Raw genomic sequence first — 24,740 nt, 5'->3', positions numbered from 1 at the left:
CATACCGTAAGCAACTAGGAAAAAAGAAAAAAAGGGAAAGCAGTCACAGGGAAGAACAATAAAGAAATGGCTTCATGAGCATTGAAAAAACGTTTTACTTGAAATGCATAAATATGTGTTTCTGATTCAGTTGATGGAACTATCATTTCAATTTGAATCCATCTTCTGCTCCTGCAGAAAGTCCAGAAAATCTCAACACTAAGCGCCTGAGAACTCTTGTATTTGGGTTGATTTATCCTCTACCACCAAACTGGGGGAGTGGCGGAGAAGCTTCTTTTAATGGGGTTTAGCTCCAGCCAAGCCGCAGTAATGTCACTTTCCCCAGTCAGCGCACATTCCCGAAGTCGACGTGGTCCTCCGATGGAGCCACTGAGCAACTCAGGCCCAGCGGGCCCAGAGGAAAGACGTTCTAGCCAGCCATCTACCCGATGGTAGGGCAAGCAGCATCCTGGCCTCTGGGCGCGGCCATGTTGGAGACTCAGGATAAGAGCCATGGCGGCGAGGACGCTTTCCGCGGGCAGAGCCCATCCAGCTCCGACGGGCAGATGCTGGAAGTGCGACCGGGGTTGTTCCTGGGTGGAGCCGCGGCCATCGCAGAGCCCAACCACCTGAAAGAGGCAGGCATTACGGCTGTGCTGACGGTGGACTCGGAGGAGCCCGACTTTAAGGCAGGGGCTGGGGTCGAGGGTCTACGGAGTCTCTTCGTGCCAGCGCTGGACAAACCCGAGACCGACCTGCTCAGCCATCTGGACCGGTGCTTGGCTTTCATCAGCCAGGCCCGCGCTGAGGGCCGAGCGGTGCTAGTGCACTGGTGAGTGGCCTGGTCTGTGGGGAGAGCAGCCCCGCCTCGCTTCCAGCCTGTCCCCCTCACCTTTTTTTCTCCGAGGCCTCAGAAGAGGACGAAGGGGCTGTCAGGTAGCTAGAACGTCCTTCAACTCTCTCCTTCGTAGACCTGTGTCGTAGAGAGAGAAGTGGGCAAGAGGCAGCCCCTGATGGCGTGCAGGCTTTCATTTGTTCTAGTTTGTGTTGGTACCTTATGCAGCCGCCGAGGTTTGTTTTTGTTTTTTTTTTTTTTGGAGGTTAGGAGGAATCGTCAGATAAATGACAAAGTCCCTGCTCTTAAGCGTTTAAAGCTCTCTAGGAGAAGCCAGACCCTTACCCAGATTATTGTGATGCAGTGCAGGAGAGGTTATGCAAGTTTAAGAGGAAGAGCAGATTATTTTCACTGTTTTTGTTTCAGGCAGGGGATGGCTGATGGACAGGATAAATCGGTTAGGATGTAAATGATTCCTAAGCCATGCCTCGGGGAAAGACAGTGTGCGTGATAGCAACGGCAAAAAGTGCAGTAATAATAGTTTGTTTATTGAGCTGATGCCTTTACTTTGTGCCAGCGTTTGTTCTAAATATTACACAAAGCAGTGAAGGTAGTAATACTATTGGAAAGAAATCTGGGACCAGATCTCCAGGGCCCTTAACTCCAAGAGCAAAGGAATTTAGATTTGTTCCGAAGCCATTATAAAATTTTGAAAAACTAGTGTAATTATTTTTGAATAGATGGTACATTCTCGAGGTTCAGAATTCAAAAGGAATAAGGAAAAAAAGGGATAATTCTTTTGTACAGTGGTAGTATTTCAGAGGCAGAGGGTTCGTTTGAGTAGAAGAAGCAGACAAGAAGTGGACCTGAACTTTACCCTTAAGAAGGAGCTGAAAGTTTTTGTTTTTTTAATTGCTGCTATTTGCTATTTTGTTTTAAAGATTTCTTTTTCAGTCATGCAGGAGTCAGTCGAAGTGTGGCTGTAATGACTGCTTTTATGATGAAGACTGACCAACTTAGCTTTGAAAAAGCCTATGAAAATCTTCAGACTATCAAACCAGAGGCTAAGTGAGTTTGTCATTATAGCAATTCAGCTTTTGTGATGTGATTTTATGTATTTAAAGAAAATTCAACTCTATATTTGTCCTTGCAGGATGAATGAGGGATTTGAGTGGCAACTGAAATTATACCAGGCCATGGGATGTGAAGTAGATACCTCTAGTACAATTTATAAACAATATCGTTTACAAAAGGTTACAGAGAAGTATCCAGGTAAGAGATAATTGGTGGTATGTATTGGGTCTTTTCTAGACGCTCTTTACTCTGACACCAAATGCTTCAGGTGCATTATCTCGCTTTTCCAGCAATCCCTGGAGACAGGTAGTTTTATTTCCTTTTGAAACCATGGCTTAACAAGAAATAGCTAGTTCAGGGTCACATAGTTTATAAGTGGCTGGCTTGGCTTTGAACTCAGGCAGTCTGCGCCCAGAACCCAAGGACTTCATCACTGCTGTCCTACCTCATCCTGATATCTCAACACTGGATTTTTCTTTTTAATTTTTTTTAAAAGTTTTGCCTCTACTTGACATTAACTGCATTTGGTCTAAAGATGCAGGATTGATTTTGACAAATGGCTATGATTTATGTTGTGTAGAATTGCAGAGCTTACCTCAAGAACTCTTTGCTGTTGACCCGTCTGCCATTTCACAGGGATTGAAAGATGGGGTTCTCTACAAATGTAGAAAGTGCAGGTAAACTATTTTGTATCTTTTGAAGATTTTATCTTGTCTCAGTAGCTGAAAAGTACTGAAAATTTCAGTTTCCTAAAATCTGTAGGAAGATTTATTAACTGAATAATTACAGAAATTTCATTTTCAAATCTGGTTTGAAGAAGAATATGAATTCTTTAAAGGGTAATCCAGTTACTTATAGAGGTTATGGAAAATTTAAGTAGCACTATCAATGAGATGTTATTTTGTCCTCTAAGAAATACTGCACATTTCATCTATTTTTTTCATCCATTTGGAAGTCATTAATCTTTTTACTTGTTTGGGAATTGCAGGCGATCTTTATTTCGAAGTTCTAGCATTTTGGATCATAATGAAGGAAGTGGTCCTATAGCCTTTGCCCACAAGAGAATGACACCATCTTTCATGCTTACCACAGGGAGTCAGACTCAGTGTACCTCCTATTTCATTGAACCTGTACAGTGGATGGAATCCACTTTGTTGGGAGTGATGGATGGACAGGTGAGAACACATTTTAATTTTATGTTATCTATATTTTGTTTCTTCTTTCATTTTAAACCGTATTTTGCTCCATCTTAACTACTTTTCTTTCTAAAGATTTTATCTTTCTATTATAGACAAGATTCTATCAAAGCTGAATTAATTAAATAAAAACCAGCTGATCTGAAATAGTGAACCACTTTTGGTTGAGTGCTGATGGTCTAAGTTAATTCTTTTTTAAGGCTATTGTTTATATTTTTTCAAATAAAGACTAACAATAATTAGACTATAGTTAACAAAACTTAAACTTTGTGGCAAGTAGGGCAAATCAAGGGTTTACAAATTAGATCTGGAGAGTTCCTTTCTTGGCTCAGTGGTAAGGAACCCAGCTGGGATCCAGGAGGATACTGTTCCATCCCTGGCCGTGCTCAGTGGGTTAAGGATCCAGCATTGCCGTGAGCTGTGGCTTGGATCTTGCATTGCTGTGACTGTGGTGTTGGCTGGCAGCTGTACCTACAATTTGACCCCTAGCCTGAGAACTTGCATATGCCAGGGGTTCGGCCCTAAATAGCAAAGCAAAATAAAATAAAAACTAGATCTTAATTTTCTCTTAATCTTTTTTTCTCTTTTGCCTCCATGTCTCTTTCTGTTTTCTTTCAGTTTTGTGTGTTTGTTATGATATTCTTTTTCATTTTCTGTCAGTTTTTAAGAATGCAGCTCATATGACCATCCTGTGACAGCCACAGTTCTCCTTTAGGTTTACTTGATATTAATCTAAGGATATTCTTAATCTAAGATACACTAATGTTTACGGTTTGTATGGGCTGTATCAAAGTTTGTACAATGAGTATTTTATGAAACCCTTTCACCATATTATTTCATTTGAAGAATACAATAACTTTATAAAATAGAGCAGATATATTCACATTTTATTTATAAGGAAACTTAGTTTACATTAGTGTCTTGCTTAGAAAAAGGTACTCTATCTTCAAAACTATGTTTTCAGGTGATGCTGCTTTTTGGAGATATATTCACTTACCATGTAATTCATCCATTGAAAGTATACAGTGGTTTTTAATATATTCACAGAGGTTTTTGTAACCATCACCATTTTTATCATTATCAAATAAACCCTTTACAACAGTCACTTCCCATTCTTTATATTGTTTGTTGAAGTTCACTTTACCAGTTTTTTCTTTTGAGGCTGTGCTTTTGGCTTGCTGCTTTTATTTAACCTGGAAAACATGCAAGAGAAAGGCATTTTTGTGAAATATTCTAGATTACATTTATGCATACTTCTTTGTATTCTTATTTAAATTTTCATTTTTTTATGGCTGCACACACAGCACATGGAATCCGAACCGCCAGGGATTGAATCTGAGCTGCTGCTGCAACCTATGACATAGCTGCGGCAGTGCCGGATCTTTTAACCCACTGTGCTAGACTGGGGATCGAACCCGTACCTCTATAGCAATGTAGGCTACTGCACTCAGATTCTTAATCCATGCTGTGACAGTGGGAACTCCCATTTTAAATATTGGTAATATTATGGGCAGACATTAACAATGCCCATACAATTTGCCATTTACTAATGTTGAATGCATGTGTTAATTTCCCCATACCCTTGGCACAATGGATATTGTAAAACGGGTCCAGTTTTGTCAGTCGGTCTGTGAGATGAAAAATGTTAATCCTAAAATGGTGTAATTTGAATCTCCATGACTATTATGGAAGACCAACACTTATATGCTTATCAGCCATTTATAGTTTCTTTTTCAGTTAATTTCCTTTATATCCTTGGCCCATTTTTCTGTGAATTTTGTCTTTTTTGTATGGATTTGTAGGAGCTCTTTCTCTAGTCTAGAGTTTTAATCTAATATTTTATTTTTTTTGTCTTTTTGCCTTTTTCTAGGGCCGCTCCCACGGCATATGGAGGTTCACAGGCTAGGGGTCTAATTGGAGCTGTAGCCACCGGCCTACACCAGAGCCACAGCAACGCGGGATCCAAGCTGTGTCTGCGACCTACATCACAGTTCATGGCAATGCTGGATCCTTAACCCACTGAGCAAGGCCAGGGATTGAACCCTCAACCTCATGGTTCCTAGTCGGATTTGTTAACCACTGCGCCACGATGGGAACTCCTGATCTAATATTTTATAGGTATCTTCTCCAGTCTGTTGCTTCTCTCAGTTTTGTAATACATTTTTTTTTTTTAGTTTATTGAGATACAGTTGACATATAGCACTGTATAAGTTGAAGGTGTACAGCGTAATGACTGGACATACATATATTGTGAATGTGGGCTTTTTAAAAAATTGTAAAATATTCATAACATAAATTTACCATTTTAACTATTTTAAGTGTATAATTCAGTAGCATTGAGAACACTCACAGTGTTTGCAACCATCACCACCAACCATCTCTAGAATTTCTTTTTCCCCAACTGAAATGCCCCATTCATTAAACAATAATTCTCTATCCACCCCTCCACAGCTGTGCCCCACTCCTCAGCCCCTGGCAACCACCATTGTACTTTCTGTCTTTATATATTTGACTACTCCAAATACCTCAAAAAATGGAATTACACAGTCCTTTTGTGACTGGCTTATTGCTCTTGGCATAATGTCCTCAAGGTTCATTCATGTAGCATGGATCAGAATTTCATTCCTTTTTAATTCTGAATAATGCTCCATCTTATATATATTTACCACATTTTATCCATTCATCCATCCATGGACATTTGGGTTATTTCTTCCCTTTTGCTGTTGTGAATAATGCTGCTGTGAACGTGGGTATACACATATCTGAGTCCCTACTTTTATTTCTTTTGGGTATGTATTCAGAAGTGGAATTGCTGGATCATATAATAGCTGTGTGTTTAATTTTTTTGAGGAATGTGGTATATTTTGTCAAACTAAAATTTAAGATATTTGTGTAATCCTAGTTTCTGGGTTTATGTCCATATTTTTATAGCTCAAGATTAGAAATAAAAATCGCTGGTTTAGGAGTTCCCTGGTGGCCTAGCAGTTGAGGATCTGGCATTGTCACTGCTGTGTCATGGCTTTGATCTCTGGCCCTGAAACTTCTACATGCTGTGGGTGTGTGGCCAAAAAACAAAAACAAAAATGTGCTTTAAAACTTAACACAGGAGTTCCTGTTATGGCTCAGCAGAAACAAACTAGACTAGTATCCATGAGGATGCGGGTTCAGTCTCTGAACCCTGCTCAGTGGGTTAAGGATCCTGTGTTGCCATGAACTGTGGTATAGTTCACTGACGCAGTTTGGATCTGATGTTGCTATGTATGTGGCATAGGCTGGCAGCTGCAGCTCTGATTCAGCCCCTAGCCTGGGAATTTCCATATGCCACAGGTTTGGCCCTAAAAAGAAAAAAAAATTGAACTGAACACATATGCCACAATCATGAGACCTTCTGTTTCACATCTCAAGCTTCACCTTTCTCTCTTAACACTAGAGTGAATATGTTCCTCCTACAAACTCCTACTAGAGTACAACGTGCTTCTTATACTCTTTTGTAGTCCACTATCTGTTACAATAAATTGCCACTACATTTTATGTAATGTAATGAATAACTTTGTTTTGTATAAAAGTGAATCACTGAAGTAATGCTTTTGTTTTATTGCAGCTTCTTTGCCCCAAATGCAGTGCCAAGTTGGGTTCTTTCAATTGGTATGGTGAACAGTGCTCATGTGGTAGATGGATAACACCTGCTTTTCAAATACATAAGAATAGAGTGGATGAAATGAAAACGCTGCCAGTTTTGGGACCACAAACGAGAAAGACATGAACTTGTGCCATTTGATAACTTGGGAAGAAACTTGCTGAGGATATGTGTTACCCTTGCTTGTTGTCATTCATGGCAGATTGTCTACTTTTATAGGCCATCAGCATTTCATTTGAAATGTGAGAAAAACTCAATATGGGCGCAGCAGAAATGAATCTGACTAGGAACCATGAGGTTATGGGTTTGTTCCCTGGCCTGGCTCAGTGGATTAAGGATCTGGCGTTGCCATGAGCTGTGGTGTAGGTTGCAGACGAGGCTTGGATCTGGCATTGCTGGGGCTCTGGCATAGGCCAGCAGCTGTAGCTCTGATTTGACCCCTAGCCTTGGAACCTCCATATGCCACAGGTGTGGCCCTAAAAAGCTAAAATAAAATAAAAACTTTTTAATCATGTAAATTATATTTTATTTGATATTAAAATCTACAGGAACTCCCAAATTAGCTTTTCAGTGTGTTCTTTGGAGACTGGAATTTATTTTACTCATTGCTGATAGTTAGAATTGTGCCTAATTAGATATGTGAACATTTACATGAAATCAGAATTATCTAATAAAGAGAAATATAGTACATGTTCATAACATATTTTTCATATGTGAGTATATCCATATGTACATAACACCAAAATGAGAATTATCTTAAATGCAAAAATAAGCGTGAATAATGATCTTTAAAAGTGTGAGAGTGTTACAGATGATTTTTGAGACTGTTTCAACACAGGACCTAAATCAACTTTCATATAAATTTTTCTTAGAAGAAAAAATTTCTCCATTTCTGCCTCAGCTTGCACAGTATCTTTTACTTCTTTACTTTATAATGTTATACTCTAGAAAGCTTTTTTTTTTATAAACAATTAGATTGAACTGTGTAAAATTGCCTCTTAGAAGTAAGAAGTAGTCAAAAAGCAGGAGTTTCATGTAGTTCAAGCTAATATCTATCCATAACACACCACGGCATCTAACACAGAAAATTACATAGATTTTATTTGAGTTTGTAATTGTTAATTCAGTAAATATTTACTAAGTATCTATAATATGCACAATTCTAGGTGATACACTGAACAAGATAGATAAAACCTCTGCTGCCTTGTAATTTCTATCCAGGAGATAGCAAAATGTCTTTTTTGAAAGATAATTGGTATTTGCCAGTGAGGAATGATTTGGGGGATACTTGATTTTTCTTTATGTAAATGTTGAAGTTTTGTGAAACATCTACTAAGCAAAATTTTCAGATTTAAAGCCGTTTAATGTTTTGACTTTTTGGGGTGGTAGGTAGAAAATCCATTATGCCTTTATTCTCAAATGGCAATGAAAGGATCCTTTCTTTTTAACATTTAGGGATATCAATGTAAAACATTTAGATTTACACATTTGTGAAAATAGTAATATTATTTCAGAGGCAATAATGGCACAGTGAAAACAATACTGAAGTAGAAGTCAGAGTGGGCTTTAATAAATCTGGATCCACTGATTACTGTCTTCCTGAAAGTGAACAAGTCATTTGAAAATCGTCATTTTTCATCTTCACAAACTGGCATTAATATTTGCTCTGTCATCCTGACAGGGTTGTTTGAAAGGTCATTTGTATTAGTTTTAATTCCTTTTTATATAAAGTGGAGATGATATCCACATCTGGATTATTAAGAGAATTTTTGTGATACAGTGCAGATAAAGAACTTAGTGTAGTGCCTAACTAGTAGCATTTAACATTTTCCCATAAAGTAGCTGCAATTTCTTGAGAACTTAGGATATCAGTCACTATCCTAAACACTTAATGTGTATTATTTAATTTAATCCTCAAAACAGTCCTGAGATCCTTTATTTTCATTTTACAGGTGAAATTGAGGCTCAGAAAGGTTAAATCACTTCCTCAAAGTTACAATGCTAGCAAATGAACATGGATTAAAAGCAATATTTGGCTTATTCCAAAATCTGAGCTTTTCATCTCTCTAATAATGTTTGGGATTTGGGTTCATTTCAGGCTGATACTGTCTTTTTGTCTTTTTGCCTTTTCTAGGGCCACTCCTGGGGCATATGGTTCCAAGGCTAGGGGTCCAATTGGAGCTGTAGCCACCAGCCTACTCCAGAGCCACGGCAATGTGGGATCTGAGCCACCTCTTTGAGCTATCACAGCTCAGGGCAATGCCAGATCATTAACCCACTGAGCAAGGCCAAGGATCGAACCTGCAACCTCATGGTTCCTAGTTGGATTCGTTAACCACTGAGCCATGATGGGAACGCCAGGCTGATACTGTCTTAAAGATGTCATACTGAAAATGTCAATCAGATCGTAAAATCTGATAGTACTGATGAAATGCAATTTTTAACTATTAAGTCCAGGCATCCCACCAGCACTTACAGGGTTCAGACAGGAGTACAAATCGAGGCCCACATTACTATTTGTCTTAATATTTAAAAGTTATTAATAAAGCTACCAGACTTAAATAAAATGTTTTATTCTCTTGACAAGTATGTTTTCATAATGATATGAAAGACAAGGTTCAAATTTAGAGTTCTCTGACTTCATGGAGTTACATGACAAAATATGAAATTCAGTGAAAGTTGGCCCCTGACCCACCCACTGCCCCCTTTCCCCACAGCTGAATTTGTTCATCGGGATGGTGGTGCATGTGTATTTGTGGATTCCCCACCTCACTTTTCTAAGCTCTGTCTACACTCCTGGCATATACCATTGGCACAGTTCTTCCTTAGGAAGTCAGAGGTCTGAGCAAGCCTTGGATGCACATTTGGAGCTATTGGGCTATGTAAGAGTCAGAAGCATGTCTAGAAGGAGACAGGTATTTTGGCTGGGCGCATAACTGGCATCATGGCTTCTTAACCTGTGGAAAGTGACATTACTAGAAGTCAGTATAGTCCTAGGTATGGATCTGGACATAAAACTCAAATTTCATTTCTCTGACAGTGGTTTAAGTTGAAAGCAAATAAGGACTAAATTAAGAAGTATTCAATACTACTCAACATTAATGACTTGAAAAAAAAAGCATGTGATTGTGACTAGGTCTTAGCTGCAGCTCCGATTCAATGCCTTGCCTAGGAACCTGTGTGGCAGGTGTGGCCATAAAAAGGAAAAAACAAAAACAAAAAGTGCATGACGGGATCCGTGGCATCTTGGGAGTGCCGCAGCTGGGACTTGGGCTCAGATATGATCCCTGGCCTGGAGCAGCCAAAATAAATAAATAAATAAAATATTTTTAAAAAAAGCATGGTAACTAGAACGGAAGGAAGCGTCCTTAAACAATATGCATATAAAAAATAAAATCTACAAACAGCGCATTTCTTAATGAAAACTGAAAATAAATGTCCTTGTATTTTAAAAAAGTCTCCAATTTTTTTTTTTTTTTTTTTTTTTTTGCAAAAACAAATGAAGAAGTAAAAACAAAAAGCCAACCACCCCTCTAGATTTTACAATCAGCACAACCACAAAGTGAGAAATTCTACAGGACAAATGAGAGATTCTTGTCTCTTTGAAATTTTCCATAGTAAAGGTTTATTTTAAAAGTGATGTTAAATAAGCAAAATCGATTTTTTTTTTGTTTTCTTTTTAAGGCTGCACCTGTGGCATAAGTTCCCAGGCGAGGTGTCAAATTGGAACTGCAGCTGAAGGCTTTGCCCCAGCCACGGCCACAGCAACACCAGACCCAAGCTGCATTTGCAGCCTACGCCAAGGCCTGTGGCAACGCCAGATTCTTAACCCACTGAGCAAGTCCAGGGGTGGAACCTGCATCCTCAAGGAGGCTATGTTGGGTTCTTAACCTGCTGAGCGACAATGGGAACTCCAACATAGATTTTTAAATGTTACTGTTTGCATTCAGTAAGTTTTTCTACACAGAAAAATCCAAGGGAATCAACACGAAAAATCTTAAGAGTCATCAAGGTTTTTAAATACAAGATTTCTGTATGAAAGTCAATAATGTTATTATGCCTCAAAAATAACTGAATTAAAAAAAAAAGGGATGTGTAAATCGAAACTATAAAACTATGAAAAGAACAAAAATAGACCTCAGGAGAGGGAAGGATTTCTTACCCATTATGCAAATAGCAGAGATCATTAACAAAAGTTTGATAAATTTGACTACATTGAAATTAAAGCATAGAGGAGTAAAAAAACCAATAAACAAAGACAAGTGTCAACTTAGGAGAAGGTATTTACAATATACATATAGATTAAATGAATAGAATAGGCCATCTAAAGGTGAACACATCATCGAGAGAAAGAAAATAGGAAATTTTGTAAAAGATAATAATGGGCAATTCACAGAGGAGGAAATAGGGTTTAATAAATATGAACAGATACACCACCTCTTTAATTGTCAGAGAAATGTAAATTATAGTCACACCCTTCACAACCAAAAAAAAAAAAATGTAAAAGTCTGATCACATCTAGTGTTGGTGAGTGTGAATTAATATAATTTGGCAAACATTAGTACTCCTCCTTCATGACCCAGCATATATCTAAAAGACATTCTTGCATATTTGCACAAGGAGTCCCATACAAGCATATGTTTTATGTAACAGAAGTTGAAATATTCCAAATGTCCATTTAGTAGGGAAATGAAAAAATATATATTCAAGGAAATACCATGTAACAGTTAAAAAACAGTTAAAACTTGAAAATAATGCTGAATGAGAAAAGAGACTTGGAGAACACTAGTATGGTATGTTTATGTAAATTAAAATACCCCCAAACAACACTAACTATGTATATGTATACACACATATTTAAACATGATAAAAATAGAAATAGATTTGAATGATTACCACAAAATTCATAATGGAATTTGTCTATGTGGAGGAAGGGAAATGAAGCAGAGGAAAAAGCAGAGCTCAACTTAATCTGCAATGTTTAATTTTCTTCCTTCCTTCCTCCCTCCCTCCCTTCCTCTCTTTTTTTGCTTTTTAGGGCCCTACGGTGGCATATGGAAGTTCCCAGGCTAGGGGTCAAATCCTACAGCTGCCAGCCCACGACCTACATACACCACAGCTCACAGCAACACCGGATCCTTAATCCACTGAGTAAGGCCAGGGATCGAACCCGGATACTAATCCTAGCTGAGCCACAATGAGAACTCCCTGCAATGTTTGATTTCTTATGAAAAGTCTGAAAGTGGAAAATGTTAATATTTGTTAATTCTTGGTAATAAGTACACAAATGTTTTGTAATTACCTGCACTTCTTGAATAAAATATAATAGTTGCAAAAATTTAAAAAAAAAGGGGGGGGAGCTCTGCCATGGCTCAGCAGAAACGAATCTGACTAGCATCCAGGAGGAGGAAGAGGTTTGATCCCTGGCTCTGCTCAGTGGGTTAAGGATCCTACAATTCGGTGAGCTGCCGTGTAGGTCGCAGATCCCTCTGGGATCTGCGTTGCTGTGGCTGTGGTGTAGGCCAGCAGCTGCAGCTCGGATTCGACCCCTAGCCTGGGAACTTCCATATGCGGCGATGCGGCACTTAAAAAACAAACAAACAAACAAACAAAAAAAGAAAATTTGCTTAAGTTCAGTTATGATAATTTACTTAAAAAAAAAAAGACTAAGGTGTCTGGTGCATATAAAATAGAAGACTCTTGCTAGTTTTATTTTAGTTTTTATGCCAATATTTGAATTTGCAGTTGAGTGAGAATAAAAACTTATAAATTGCACCCGAAATGAAAACCGGTTAGTTAGTTTGTGATAGAAGGAAACACCTTTAATGTCAGGGCATTTCGATAATTCCTTTTTTCCGGAGTTGGGTCCCAGGGATATTTCGTATGCTGCGGATGGTGTAATCAGTAGTAATCAACCAGCCACAAGTAGTTTGGAGGATTCTGGGAAACATTTGTTTTGTTTAGTAACCGAGGGAAAGATTCCACTTGGTCTTAGAGGGATACGTGTTCTTAAGGTAGAGTATATTAAATAGTCAACAGCTGAAATTCTTTAAAATACATTCCATTAAATAGCGTTCTTGAAACTGTCTCATCAGACTCAGTTCAAATTTTCAGTAGAAGTTTCTGATGTATGTGGGATTTTTCTAAACAAAACCGGTTCTTAAGTTTTAGTAATAAAAAGATTGGGAACTTACATTATTGTAGATGTTAGGGTAGTCTGGCTTGGACTGTCACTACCAAGTACGATGCTTTAGAGATGCATATTTAAGGAGATAAGTTTGATCCTAGGGAGTTTATCTTTCATATTTGCTTTGCTTGAATTTGTTTTTTAAAAGTAAGCTTTTTAAAAATCCTAATTCATAGTATTTTTGCTTGTCTCCGATACTGTGCCCGTAGAGAGGCAGCTCTAACGAATGTGGAAAAAGTTGTGTGTTTTTCTTCCCCAAACTTGTGTATAAAGATAATTTTTAAATTGATACCGAGTTATTCGTTAAAAAATTAAACCAAATTTACTTGCTTAGTCTCTAGTTTTGTTCTGATATAGCCACGCTGTGGTCTTAAGGCTATTCAGGGGATAAGCCAAGGCGTTCAGAGTGGGTTTTTCCATCTTTTAATATGATCAGTATATTTTATTTAACCGAAATAGTTTACTTTTTTTTCTATATATTTTTTTTCCTTCAAACGGCGGGACAGAAAATGCCGACAAATTCAAAAGAGAAATATTTGCCCAGAGATTTGGTTAAAATTAGCTTGGTCTCTGACGTCCCCTGTGCCGAAGTAGTTTGTCTTCATTCGGCCACCGTCTCGACAGCGTTTCGGAGTATTTTGTCCGCCTGCTGCCGCCGTCCCAGATATTAGTCACCGAGTTCCAGCGCAGGGGAACGTGTGTTTCGGGGGAGCAGGCTGGCGTTGCCGGCACCATGGAGTCACCTTTTAGTCCGGGACTCCCTCACCGGTCGGATGAAGATTGGGGTGAGTGGGATTTGAGACTGTATCAAGGTGGCTCCGGGTTTCTTCCTCCCTGCTTCCGCGCACTTGTGGTGACAGGTGTGGACAAACCCCGCCGGGGGAGCGAGGGCCATTCGTCGCTTCCGTCTGTGGTCCTGGTAGAGTCTAGCAGAATCTGTCGGTTTCTGCCCTGGCGACAGCGAGCGTAAAATGTTGCCCGATTGGAATTGCTATCGTTTTCCACTGTTTCCTCTGGGAAAGTACCAGGTGATGATATTATGGGGCGAAAACGACGTCATTAGGAACCTTAGGGCAGGATGGCTGTGATCACTCAAAACGCTACAAGCTATTTTCTGTGTGTGGGATGTGTGGGTAGTGCTTGCCGTGGAGTGTTTATACGTGTATGTTTTTGGTTTGAGGGAGAGAATGTGAATCTTCATCTCGAAGCTTCTGCTGTTGATTCAGGCTGATGTCTATGTTGGCAGGGGAGCAAAATACACCACCACATGACCTTAGGTCCCTGATTACCTAGACCTAACGCTTGTAAAGGATACGTATACAATTCCGACCGCTTTCCTGGTACATCTCTGAATTTTCTCGTTTTGTCTGGCTTCGTTGTCAGGAAGAGTTTGGGATGGTATGCAGTGGAAATGAGAGTGGAGAAGCTTTATCATCTAAATGTTTACAAGAAACTTTTATTCCTCTCTTGTTTGCAAGACATAGTACTATATTGTTCTTGGGCTTCGGTGTGAATTTGGGATCGTATACGTCCCTGAATGGGTCCTGTAGTGAATCTGCAGGATTTACCAGCTTTAAAATCCTAGGGGGAACAGAGACTGATCTTCATCATTGCACCAGGGACCATCATTCTCAGTACCAAGAGTGTAATCTCAATTCTATTTGTTGAACTGAAGTCCTCTTTTGATTTTCCAAGGGCAGCCCCACCCCCAGCCCCGGCTGCGCCCGTGGCATGTGGATGTTCCTGGGCTAGGGATGGAACCCACACCAGAGGAGTCACCTGCGCTGTTGTAGTGACAACACCGGATCCTTAACCTACCGCGCCACAGCCAGAGAACTCCAGAACTTCTTTTAAAGTATGTACCGTTAGAAGAGTTCCCATTGTGACCTAGTGGGTTAAGAACCCGATGATGTCTCTATGGGGGTGTGGGTTCGATCCTAGGCCTTGCTCAGAAGGTTAAGGATACAGCGTTGTTGCAAGCTGCGATGTAGGTCTCAGATTCCGCTGGAATCTGGTGTGGCTGTGGAGTGGTGTAGGCCAGCAGCTGCAACTCCTAATCGACCCCTAGCCTGGGGAATGTTCATGAGCCACAGGTGTCAGTAAAAAGAAAAAAAAATACGTATGTACTGTTAGAGATTTATTTCAATCTTTGGATAGATTTTCTATGAGTTGTTGGAAAAATTTTAAACTATCTATCCCAAGTATATTTTCTCAAGCCAAATATAGTAGTAGTTATAGGAACAATTACCATTTATTTAGCACTTTATTTGTGTCAGGTGCCCTGCCAAGCTCTTACAAGCATTATCTTATTTAATCCTCCTAGCATTCCAGTGAGGTATTGTTATTTTATAGATGAGGAAACTGAGGCTGAGAGAGAATGAATAGTCAGGTTTATAGCTAGTGAGTGTCAAAAGCAGGATCAGAACCAGATTTGTCTACCTGCACTTAGTCACTATTTTATATTGCTTTCCTAAATTACTTCTACAAGATTCTTACCAAGATTCCCCATGGTTATTAACAAATCTACTTCAGTATATTAGGTAATTATCTGTTTTCTCAGCTTGTCAACTGTTATATTTTCATGATGTTTTTTAAACGATGTTTTTTAAACTATAATTGTAAGATACTTCCTGATGGTGTTCTGATAGTTGTTAGAGTGAAAAATTAAAGAGGCAGGAGGCTGGAGGGCCGAGACTTCAAGCCAGTTTTATTGACCAGCAAGACTGGCCAGGAGCACTGAGAGAGAATGCAGGCTTTACTTGGTTTAGGGAGCAGTTAGTTATATAGGAAAAGGGGTAGTTTGTATTTTTAGCACATGTTTGTTCTGTGCTAAATCAGTGTTCAAGGGTTAGGGGAAGGCAGTCTCCTTAGGAATGTAGGTAGTGGTTTAGGGTAGGGGTAGAGGGAAGTTGTAAAGAAAGATTGCATGACAAATGACTGTTTAATTGGTCCCCAAGGCAGTTCGTTGGGGGAGGGATCACCCTTCTAGATTGTTAAGTCTGATTAGAGTTTTGGTGATACCTAGCAAGTCTTGTCCGATTCCCCACCTAAGAATACTCAAGCTGCATTTTCCTAACTAAGCTGATCAGTTGACTCCCAGTCTTGTTCTTTAACCGAGCATTTGGTTCTTTGTAGTCAGTTCACTGACTCAAGTCAGGTATCTTGCCCTGCTTCTCCCTGAATATGGCCATTTCCCATGGTTTTTCAAGTTTCTTTTTCCAGACTCTTAGCAGTCTTCTCTTAGTTGAACATTTTAATTCTGATTCTTCTGGTGTTAGTAAGTAGGCTAGATTTTGCAGGCCCTGGAGTGAAATGTTAATGTCTGCTAGCATTTCTCAGTAGAATATGGATTCTTTTTCTGGGAGTTGCCATTTTGGGTGTTCAGGTACTTCACTGATTTGATGATTTTTTTCATATATTAGAAGCTAGCCAGTTAAAAATTTAAAATCAGATTATATAATTAGTATTTGTGATTCTTAACAACTTTGAATAGTTAAAAATGATTTACTCAGAATAGTTTATGATGGGATGTGCTTTTTCCCTTTTATGTAGGGTAATGAAATTTAGAATGGGCCAGTAAACATTTTCTGTAAAGGTCTAGATAGTAAATATTTTAGGCTTTGTGATGGTGTGGTTTCTGTTATAAGTACTCAGCTCTACTAGTTCTAATACAAAAGTATCATGGAGAGTGTAAACGGAGCATGACTGTGTTCTAAAACAACTTATTTATGGATGGTGAAATTCTATTTCATGTAATTATTTTTAATACTTAATAGAGTTTGCTTTCAGTACAGTTTTAGATTTATAGAATAACTGAATGGCCAGTACAGAGTTCCATTTACCCTCCCCTCCTTTCCCCTATTGTTAACATCTTGAATTAGTGTAGTACATTTGTTACAATTGATGAGCCAGTATTGATACATTAACTAAGTCCACAGTTGACATTAACTGTTCACTGTTCTTCATTCTGTGGAAATGTATAGTGTCGTGTATCTACCATTACAGTATCATATGGAGTAGTTTCACTACCCTAAAAGATCCCCTATGTTTCACCTCTTTGTCTCTCCCTCCCTCCTCCTGAGCCCCCAGAAATGACAGGTCTTCTCACTGTCTCATTTTAATGGCCTGATAGTTCTCTCCTTCCCTTCCTCCTTCCGTTTCTTTTTCTTACATTTGTGCAAAAGCCACTTTGTATGCGTGTGTGCCACATGTAAGACATTATGTACCAAGATCAGACACTTCTATCTGCCGCTGCGGTTTCTTTGGTAACCTCAGTATCTTCTGTGAAGTTCTTTCTGCCTTCTTGCATTGACCAAAAACCAGTTCCCCTGATGACTCTGTTTTCCCTAAAGTCCTAAAGAATGGTAGCTATTTTCATTCTCAAAAATTTTTTTTTAAAATTAAAAAAATTTTTTTTAACCATTAGGGCCTCTGAAGAGGGGTTAGATGTCTTCCTTGTTCTTCATTGCTACTTTTAGATCATTCTCCTTTCATCCTTCCTTAAAACATCCAGATTTAGATCTCACATTGTCTCTCTCACAAGCTATCCTCTGCCTCTCCCTCTGTAGTTGTCTGCTGATTCCTGGTTTGCTTCTGCCTCACTTATTGAAAAAAATTTTATAGTTCTCTCTTTGATAAAATTTTATAGTTCTCTCTTTGATAAACCACAACCTTGGGTAAATCCAGTTCTGCCTACTCCATGACTACACTCATACAGCTGAACATGGCTGAAAAAAGTTCACCTGACTGGTCTCACTTTAAATTTATGACGCTAACATGAAACAAACCTTTAAGTATTGCCTGGTCAATCATATTTTTCTGGTCCTCCCACTCTGATGATTATTTGTATAGTTTCTTCTCTCTTCAAACCTCCAACATCTCCTCCCGCATCATTTGAATCAGAACTGCTGCAATCTCCTACTACCTCGTCTACCCACCTGCCAGCATGTTTGCCTTCTCTTCCGTTGGTGGGATGAATGGCTTTCTTGTTCTTAGCTAGAGCTGATCCCTTCCATGTGTGCTGTAGACCCCTCCTTCTTTATTCAAGAATATTACTCAAACTCTTCTTCCTTCTGTTTCCTGCATCATCATTTCCCTTCCTGCATGTGGTTGCTTCTCCTATCTAGAGTGGGAAAAAACCAAAACAACCCAACCCTCTTTAGATGTTACTTCCCTTCTAGCTGCCACCAGTTTTTTGTTTTTGGTCATGCCAGCAACATGTGGAAGTTCCAGGGTCAGGGATGGAACCACACCCCAGCAGCGACCTGAGGTGCTGCAGTGGCAGTGGCAGATCCTTAGCCCACTGTGCCACAGGGGAACTCCACAGCAGAATTCTTTTTTTTTTTTTTTAAAAAAAAGTCCATGTTGGCTAACTCCAGTTTTTCTTCTCTCATTTTCTCTTGAACCCACTGCAGTTAGGCTCCACCACTCCACCGAAACTGCTCTTTCTAAGGTCACCACTGATATCTGGTGGCCATTTCTCTTCTTGTAAGAAGTGAATGAATAATACTAAAGGTGGTGGTCATGTGGGAAAGCTTTCTGAGCAAACTAATAGCTACCATAGTTTACTACTGTTAGGAGAAATTAAATAGTAGTGTGGAATTGGTGAAAAAGATAAAGAAGTATTCAGTAGATTTTAGAGATGCCTTACAGGTAGCCAGCACCACCACTTTCTTATAAATCCTTCTCAGATGTTCTATAGATATACAAATGTATTTATCAACCCATTCATTTTTTTTAAGTTTTCACAAACCGCAGATATTTAAAAGATCAGTGTAGTGATAACCTATATTTCCCTTATCTAGATTTACCAACTGTTAACATCCTGCCATACTCAGTTTTTCTCAGTATTACCTGTACTTCCCTCTTCTTTCATGATCTGAAAGCAGGTTGTAAATAATATGAAACTCCTAAACACTTCACCGTATATCTCCTAAGAACAGGGAAATACATATTTTTTTAATTTTTTTTTTTTTTTTTTTTTTGCTTTTTAGGGCCATACTCGCAGCATATGGAGGTTCCAAGGCTAGGGGTCCAATTGGAGCTATATTTGCCAGCCTATACCACAGCCATAGCAATATAAGATCCGAGCTGTGTCTGCAACCTGCACCATGGCTCATGGTAACATCAGATCCTTAACCCACTGAGTGAGGTGTGGGATTGAACCTGCAACCTCATGGTATTGTTCTGAACTACCTTTTAGACATCCAAGAGAAGATGTTGAATACTCAGTGTATACATTGATCTCGAGGCATGGACTGGAGATGTGTTTCAGGAATTCTCGGCCTATAGATGTTATTTAAGGCATGAGCTCAGTGATCACAAAGAAAGTATAATAGAAAAGTTTACACTTATCCTGGGGACAATTTCATGTTAAGGAGATGAGGAAGAACCAGCAAGATAGGGCCAACCAGTGAGGTGGGAAGAAAACCAGGTGAGTATGGTAATTTGGAAGGAAGCCAAGCGAAGAAAATGCTTCAATTAATGTGAAAGGATCAACTGTTTCAAATACTGGTGATAATAAGATGAGGGACCATGAATTTACTATTGAATTTAGCAATGTAGAGGTCGCTGGAGACTTTAAAAACTGGTGTGGGTGTGCACACGTGGGAGCTTGATTGGAATAGCTTCAAGAAGGAAAGGGATAAATGAGAGACAGTGGATAAAGAGAACTATTTCAAGGAGTGTTAGCCTATGTGTAAGGTACATACATGGTTTCATCTACTTACATGGATTTGTTTGTTTTGGTTTGTTTTGGCTCTGCATCTGAGTTTAAGGTAGTCCTTTTCTGAGTGTTATATGAATAACCTTTCATTATCATTACACACAAACTATTTTCCTATGTACTGTTTTGTTTTAGGTTAGTGAAATGTTTCTACCATTGGCCAAGTCAATGATAGGCTGGCATTGTAGTTCCTATGTATGTGAAATGAGGAAATCACCAGAGCACATTTCAGTGGCATGATAGTAGGGAGTACAAAGGCAGACCTAGTTTTTTTTGTCTTTTTGCCATTTCTTGGGCCGCTCCCACGGCATATGGAGGTTCCCAGGCTAGGGGTTGAATCGGAGCTGTAGCCACCGGCCTACACCAGAGCCACAGCAACTCGGGATCCGAGCCACATCTTCGACCCATACCACAGCTCACGGCAACGCCGGATCCTCAACCCACTGAGCAAGGACAGGGATTGAACCCACAACCTCATGGTTCCTAGTCGGATTCATTAACCACTGAGCCACGATGGGAACTCCAAGACAGACTTAGTTTGGAAAACTCTTCAAAGTTCTTGAGGTTCTGAAAATGTTAGAAAAAATAATTTATAGGTTGTACAATAATCAGCCTTCTTTGGGCTTGTCAGCACCTTGACCTTCTGTGGTCATATATTTCTTGGTTTATAATGAAATCTTATTAAGAAATTGAAGCATAGTTAAACTTGCCGAAATAAGTTTAATGGTTTAGATGAGTCAGTCATTTATTGTTTGGTTAGAAAATTGGTTGTACCTTTAAGTCATTGGAGATATATGTGCTGCCATATTCCTCTCTTGTTATCACTGTTCATCAGCCATGTTACTTTTTTTGTGTTGAACCCAAATAGATGTAGCCTCAGAATTTGTGTTAGAAAGTCACTATGAGTTAGTTCAACGTAACATCACAGAACATAAAACCATTTTTTTAATCCCTGGTGTAATGATTTAGTTCGAAAGAGGAGTTCCCATTGTGGCACAGTGGAAATGAATCCGACTAGGAGCCATGAGGATGCAGGTTCAATCCCTGACCTCCCTCAGTGGGTTAAGGATCTTGTGTTGCCATGAGCTGTGGTGTAGGTCGTAGACATGGCTTGGATCCCATGTTGCTGTGGCTGTGGTGTAGGCTGGCAGCTGTAGCTCCAATTTGACCCCTAGCCTGGGAACCTCCATATGCTGCAGGTGTGGCCCTAGAAAGCAAAAAAAAAAAAAAAAAAAAAAAAAAAAGATTTAGCTCACAAGATAAAAATTAAGTGGAGAATAATATATATGTTAGAAACTGGCTTTGAATAGGTTGTCATTCACACTGTTAGGGTTTATTAATAATAGTTATGGCTAATGAAAAACCATAATAGAACTGGCATAGGGATACAATGCTTATTTTTTTGTCAAAACATTGAGTTAACAGTTAATGTCTATTATTTTCTTTTCTCCAAAGATTCTACCCTGTTTGCTGAACTTGGCTATTTCACAGACACTGAAGACCTGCAGCTGGATGCAGCAAAGGAAACTTATGTAAGTATTCACTAGAGGAGAAATACTGAATAATGTGATATTTAATCTTTATTCTGATTTTTGCAAGAGATTTCAGGATAACACATTTAGGTTACTTGTTTAAGTTTTAATTACTGTTAGCATTAAGTATGAAAGTTAATAGCCATTTTGTAGTCAGTGAATGTTGGATTATAGGAATTGCATTGGTCTTGGTGTGAGAAGACTTGTATCCTAAGTCTGCCTTGGAAAAATTACTTAACTGCCTACTTGGTTTTTACAGCTATTTTGCTACATAGGGGAAACGTAGGAGGTATGTGTGAGTTATGGATCTAGTTAAGTCAAACTAATCAATGTCTTTTTTTTAAAGTTCTGTATCTTTAGGATAGAAAGTTCTGAAACTTAGAAATGTCCTTACTTTTTGTCTTTGAGTGGTTAGAAGTCTGCCTGAAGCTATTGCTATAGTACTTAATATCTCAGAATTTTCAAATTCTTGAATTAGAATTTTTTTTCAAAATTCTAGGATATCTTAGTAATTTTTTTTTTTATTTCAAAATATCTTAGGACTTTTTTCTTCTTTTCTGGGTTAGTATATGTGAAGCTCTTTGGCCTATAGATCTTATTTTATCTTATTCTTTAATGGATGAGGTGCTGTTTGACTTGGGAAGTAGTTTAAGTGAACAGAGTGATTTTTATATCCACAGGTTGAATACTTAATCACTTTTGTAAGCCCTTATTAAATATAAAGCTTACTCAGTGGGTTTAAGCCATTGCTCAAAGAACAATTTAGCGGTTGTTTTACCATGAATCAATAGAAGGAGGTGAAGCACATGATATTTTTAAAAATCAGTACATGCAGTCTTAATGGTTTCATTTACTCTGTGAGATGCTTTACAGTCTTGTCTGTTGATTAAATTGGTGTTTAGTATTGGCCGGTTGCTTAAGCAACTGATATTTTTTCATAATTTCCAGAGCCTGATATCATCAAGAAACAATATAGTAAATTTGAAAGATTCAAGGAAATATCATCTTGATTTTATAACATTGTTACCTCAAACAAGTCACTTAGTCTTTCAGTTCCATAATTTTTCTGGTATAAAATAAGAGATTGGATTAAATGGTTTTGGAGAGCCCTTTCTAGCTTTAAAACTGTATAATTCTTCTTTCACATGGCAGTAGTTTTCAAGGAGAAGTCACTGAAGAACCAGAATATATAAGTACCAGTATGTTTCATGTACATAAAATGGGCCTGTGAAATTTCCAACTAGATAAAATTCTTATGCTGTAAAAAGTATTTGGCTTTTTTCGCTGAAGATTGAAGAAGTATCCCTGAAGTAGGTCATGCCACTATGGAATATGTTAAAAAGTATTGCCAGCACTCAGGCAAATATCATTGCTGAATTTACTTAGAAGGTTTAAGGATTTTTTTGGTTGCCGAAAGTGTGAGGCTGCTTAAATTTTTGATGTATAGACTCAAATAAGAGAAAAAAAGCAAAGGAAATTGATTTAAAAGATGGTTCTTTCATAATTTAAGTAGTTTTGGAGTTCCTGATGTGGCTCAGCAGTAATAAACCTGACTAGTATCTGTGAAGACTGGGGTTTGATCCGTGGCCTCACTCAGTGGGTTAAGGATCCTGCATTGCCATGAGCTGTGGTATAGGTTGAAAATGCGGCTTGGATTCTGCGTTGCTATGGCTGTGGAGTAGGCTGGCAGCTACATTGATTCAGCCACTAGCCTGGGAACTTCCATGTGCCTTGGGTGCAGCCCCCCCCCCTGAAAAAAATTTATAGTTTTTTTTTGGTCTTTTGTCCTTTTTTCTTAGGGCCACACCCATGGCATATGGAGGTTCCCAGGCTAGGGGTCTAATCAGAGCTGTAGCCACCGGCCTACGCCAGAGCCACAGCAACACCAGATCTGAGCCGTGTCTGTGACCTACACCACAGCTCATTGGCAACGCTGGATCCTTAACCCACTGAGTGAGGCCAGGGATCAAACCCTCAACCTCATGGTTCCTAGTCAGATTTGTTTCTGCTGTGCCACAATGGGAACTCCTATAGTTTTTTTTTTTTTTTTTTTTTTTTTAATAATGTGAACTTTCACACATTTTTCTTTATGTAACTTGCTCTAATATTTACTCATTTTAGGGCAGTATGATAAGAAAAGTTTCCCTTCTCTCCTTCTGTTACATTCTCAATAAGAATAATCCATATTATAGACATTTTTTGAAATGATATTATTCTAGAAATTGTCATCAAATGGTTGTTAATAACTACTAGATTAATTTTTACTTTTTGCCTGAGGCTTCCTTTCTCTTTTGATGCTGGTATTTTTTTTTTTTTTTTTTTTTTTTTTTTTTTTTTTTTTTTTTTTTAGGGCTGCACCCATGGCATATGGATATTTCCCAGGCTAGGGGTCAAATAGGAGGTATAGCCACTGGCCTACACCACAGCCACAGCAGTGAGAGATCCGAGCCATGTCTGTGACCTACACCACAGCTCACAGCAACTCCGGATCCTTAACCCACTGAGTGAGGCCAGGGATTCAACCTGCGTCCTCATGGATGCTAGTCAGATTCGTTTCTGCTGAACCACGATGGGAGCTCCTTGATGCTGTTTTATTATCTGTCACATTAAATTGACATTGACTGCTGTTGTACTGTTTGTTAAGGTTACTTCTCTTCTTATCTCTCTAACCCTAGACATTTTAAAATAGTGGTATCGTCTTAATCTTAAACTCATATGAGGGCTATGAAGTCATGTGGCAGTTCTTTATTAATGTATATGGTATAAGATGGTCATCGAGATGACCCAGAATATGCTTATATTTATTTATTTATTTTTTTGTCTTTTTGTCTTTGTTGTTGTTGTTGTTGTTGCTATTTCTTGGGCCACTCCCGCGGCATATGGAGGTTCCCAGGCTAGGGGTTGAATCGGAGCTGTAGCCACCGGCCTACGCCAGAGCCACAGCAACGCGGGATCCGAGCCGCGTCTGCAACCTACACCACAGCTCACGGCAACGCCAGATCGTTAACCCACTGAGCAAGGGCAGGGACCGAACCCGCAACCTCATGGTTCCTAGTCAGATTCGTTAACCACTGTGCCACGACGGGAACTCCAGAATATGCTTATATTTAAATTAAAAAATTATCACCTGAATGAAAAGAAACTAAGAGCCCCTCTAAGAGGGTTATTGATCCCTATTTGAGAAATGTAGCTTTTTCTTCTAGGATTAAAAAATTTTATAAATTTTATTTTAGAAGTTTGAAAAGTACAAAACAGTAAAAAAAATATCAAATTACTTATCATCCTATGGACCTCTTCCTTCTTCCCTAACCTTTTTAATATTTGGTATATCTGAAGGTTCAGTTAGTCTCTTTTTGACTCCTGTGGGTCTTTTGGATACATTTATATTCTTTCCATTGTATATAGAAATGATAGGGTAAATAGACATTTGCTTTGACTTTTTCCTCTTAATGGCAATGGGAAAATTTATTTTACTGGATCTCCCTTAAGACATAGTACCTATTTTGTGACTCTTGTAATAGTCTATTTCCATTGAAAAGAATGAGACTAACTGAATCTTTCAGATATTGACTCTGT

General features: G+C 38.8%; 2 protein-coding genes and 1 long non-coding RNA gene across 8 annotated transcripts in view; 2 read left to right on the top strand and 1 right to left on the bottom strand.

Annotated features, from left to right (window-relative positions):
• On the top strand, window positions 332-7,280 carry DUSP12 (dual specificity phosphatase 12). The gene is made up of 6 exons (XM_001924537.5): window positions 332-811; window positions 1,769-1,882; window positions 1,968-2,086; window positions 2,469-2,565; window positions 2,877-3,063; window positions 6,686-7,280. The coding sequence occupies exons 1-6, from the start codon at window positions 429-431 to the stop codon at window positions 6,845-6,847; spliced, it is 1,062 nt and encodes a 353-aa protein (XP_001924572.2). The 5' UTR covers window positions 332-428; the 3' UTR covers window positions 6,848-7,280.
• LOC110260306 lies at window positions 6,914-12,655 on the bottom strand. Its single transcript, XR_002343375.1, has 2 exons — window positions 12,542-12,655; window positions 6,914-9,678 (listed from the first exon to the last, which is right to left on the bottom strand). It is a non-coding gene; the product is annotated as an uncharacterized LOC110260306 (long non-coding RNA).
• ATF6 (activating transcription factor 6) overlaps window positions 12,689-24,740 on the top strand; it is a 214,878-nt gene continuing 202,826 nt past the window's right edge. Inside the window, exons 1-2 of one of the 6 annotated variants that reach the window (XM_021089515.1) lie at window positions 12,689-12,735; window positions 21,088-21,164. Coding sequence is in view for 4 of the 6 variants with exons in the window: in XM_021089512.1 (XP_020945171.1) it covers window positions 13,642-13,693; window positions 21,088-21,164 (129 nt within the window). In the remaining 2 variants the exon portion in view is untranslated. Of the gene's footprint in view, window positions 12,736-13,416; window positions 13,694-21,087; window positions 21,165-24,740 lie in introns of those variants that run through there. The other 5 variants (XM_021089516.1, XM_021089512.1, XM_021089510.1 and 2 more) reach the window with 5 other exon arrangements.

The sequence above is a fragment of the Sus scrofa genome, chromosome 4, assembly GCF_000003025.6.
Source record: "Sus scrofa isolate TJ Tabasco breed Duroc chromosome 4, Sscrofa11.1, whole genome shotgun sequence".
In the NCBI taxonomy this organism is placed as follows: domain Eukaryota; kingdom Metazoa; phylum Chordata; class Mammalia; order Artiodactyla; family Suidae; genus Sus; species Sus scrofa.
The sequence above is the reverse complement of the archived record's forward strand: the minus strand, read 5'-3'. Positions and strand labels throughout refer to the sequence as shown.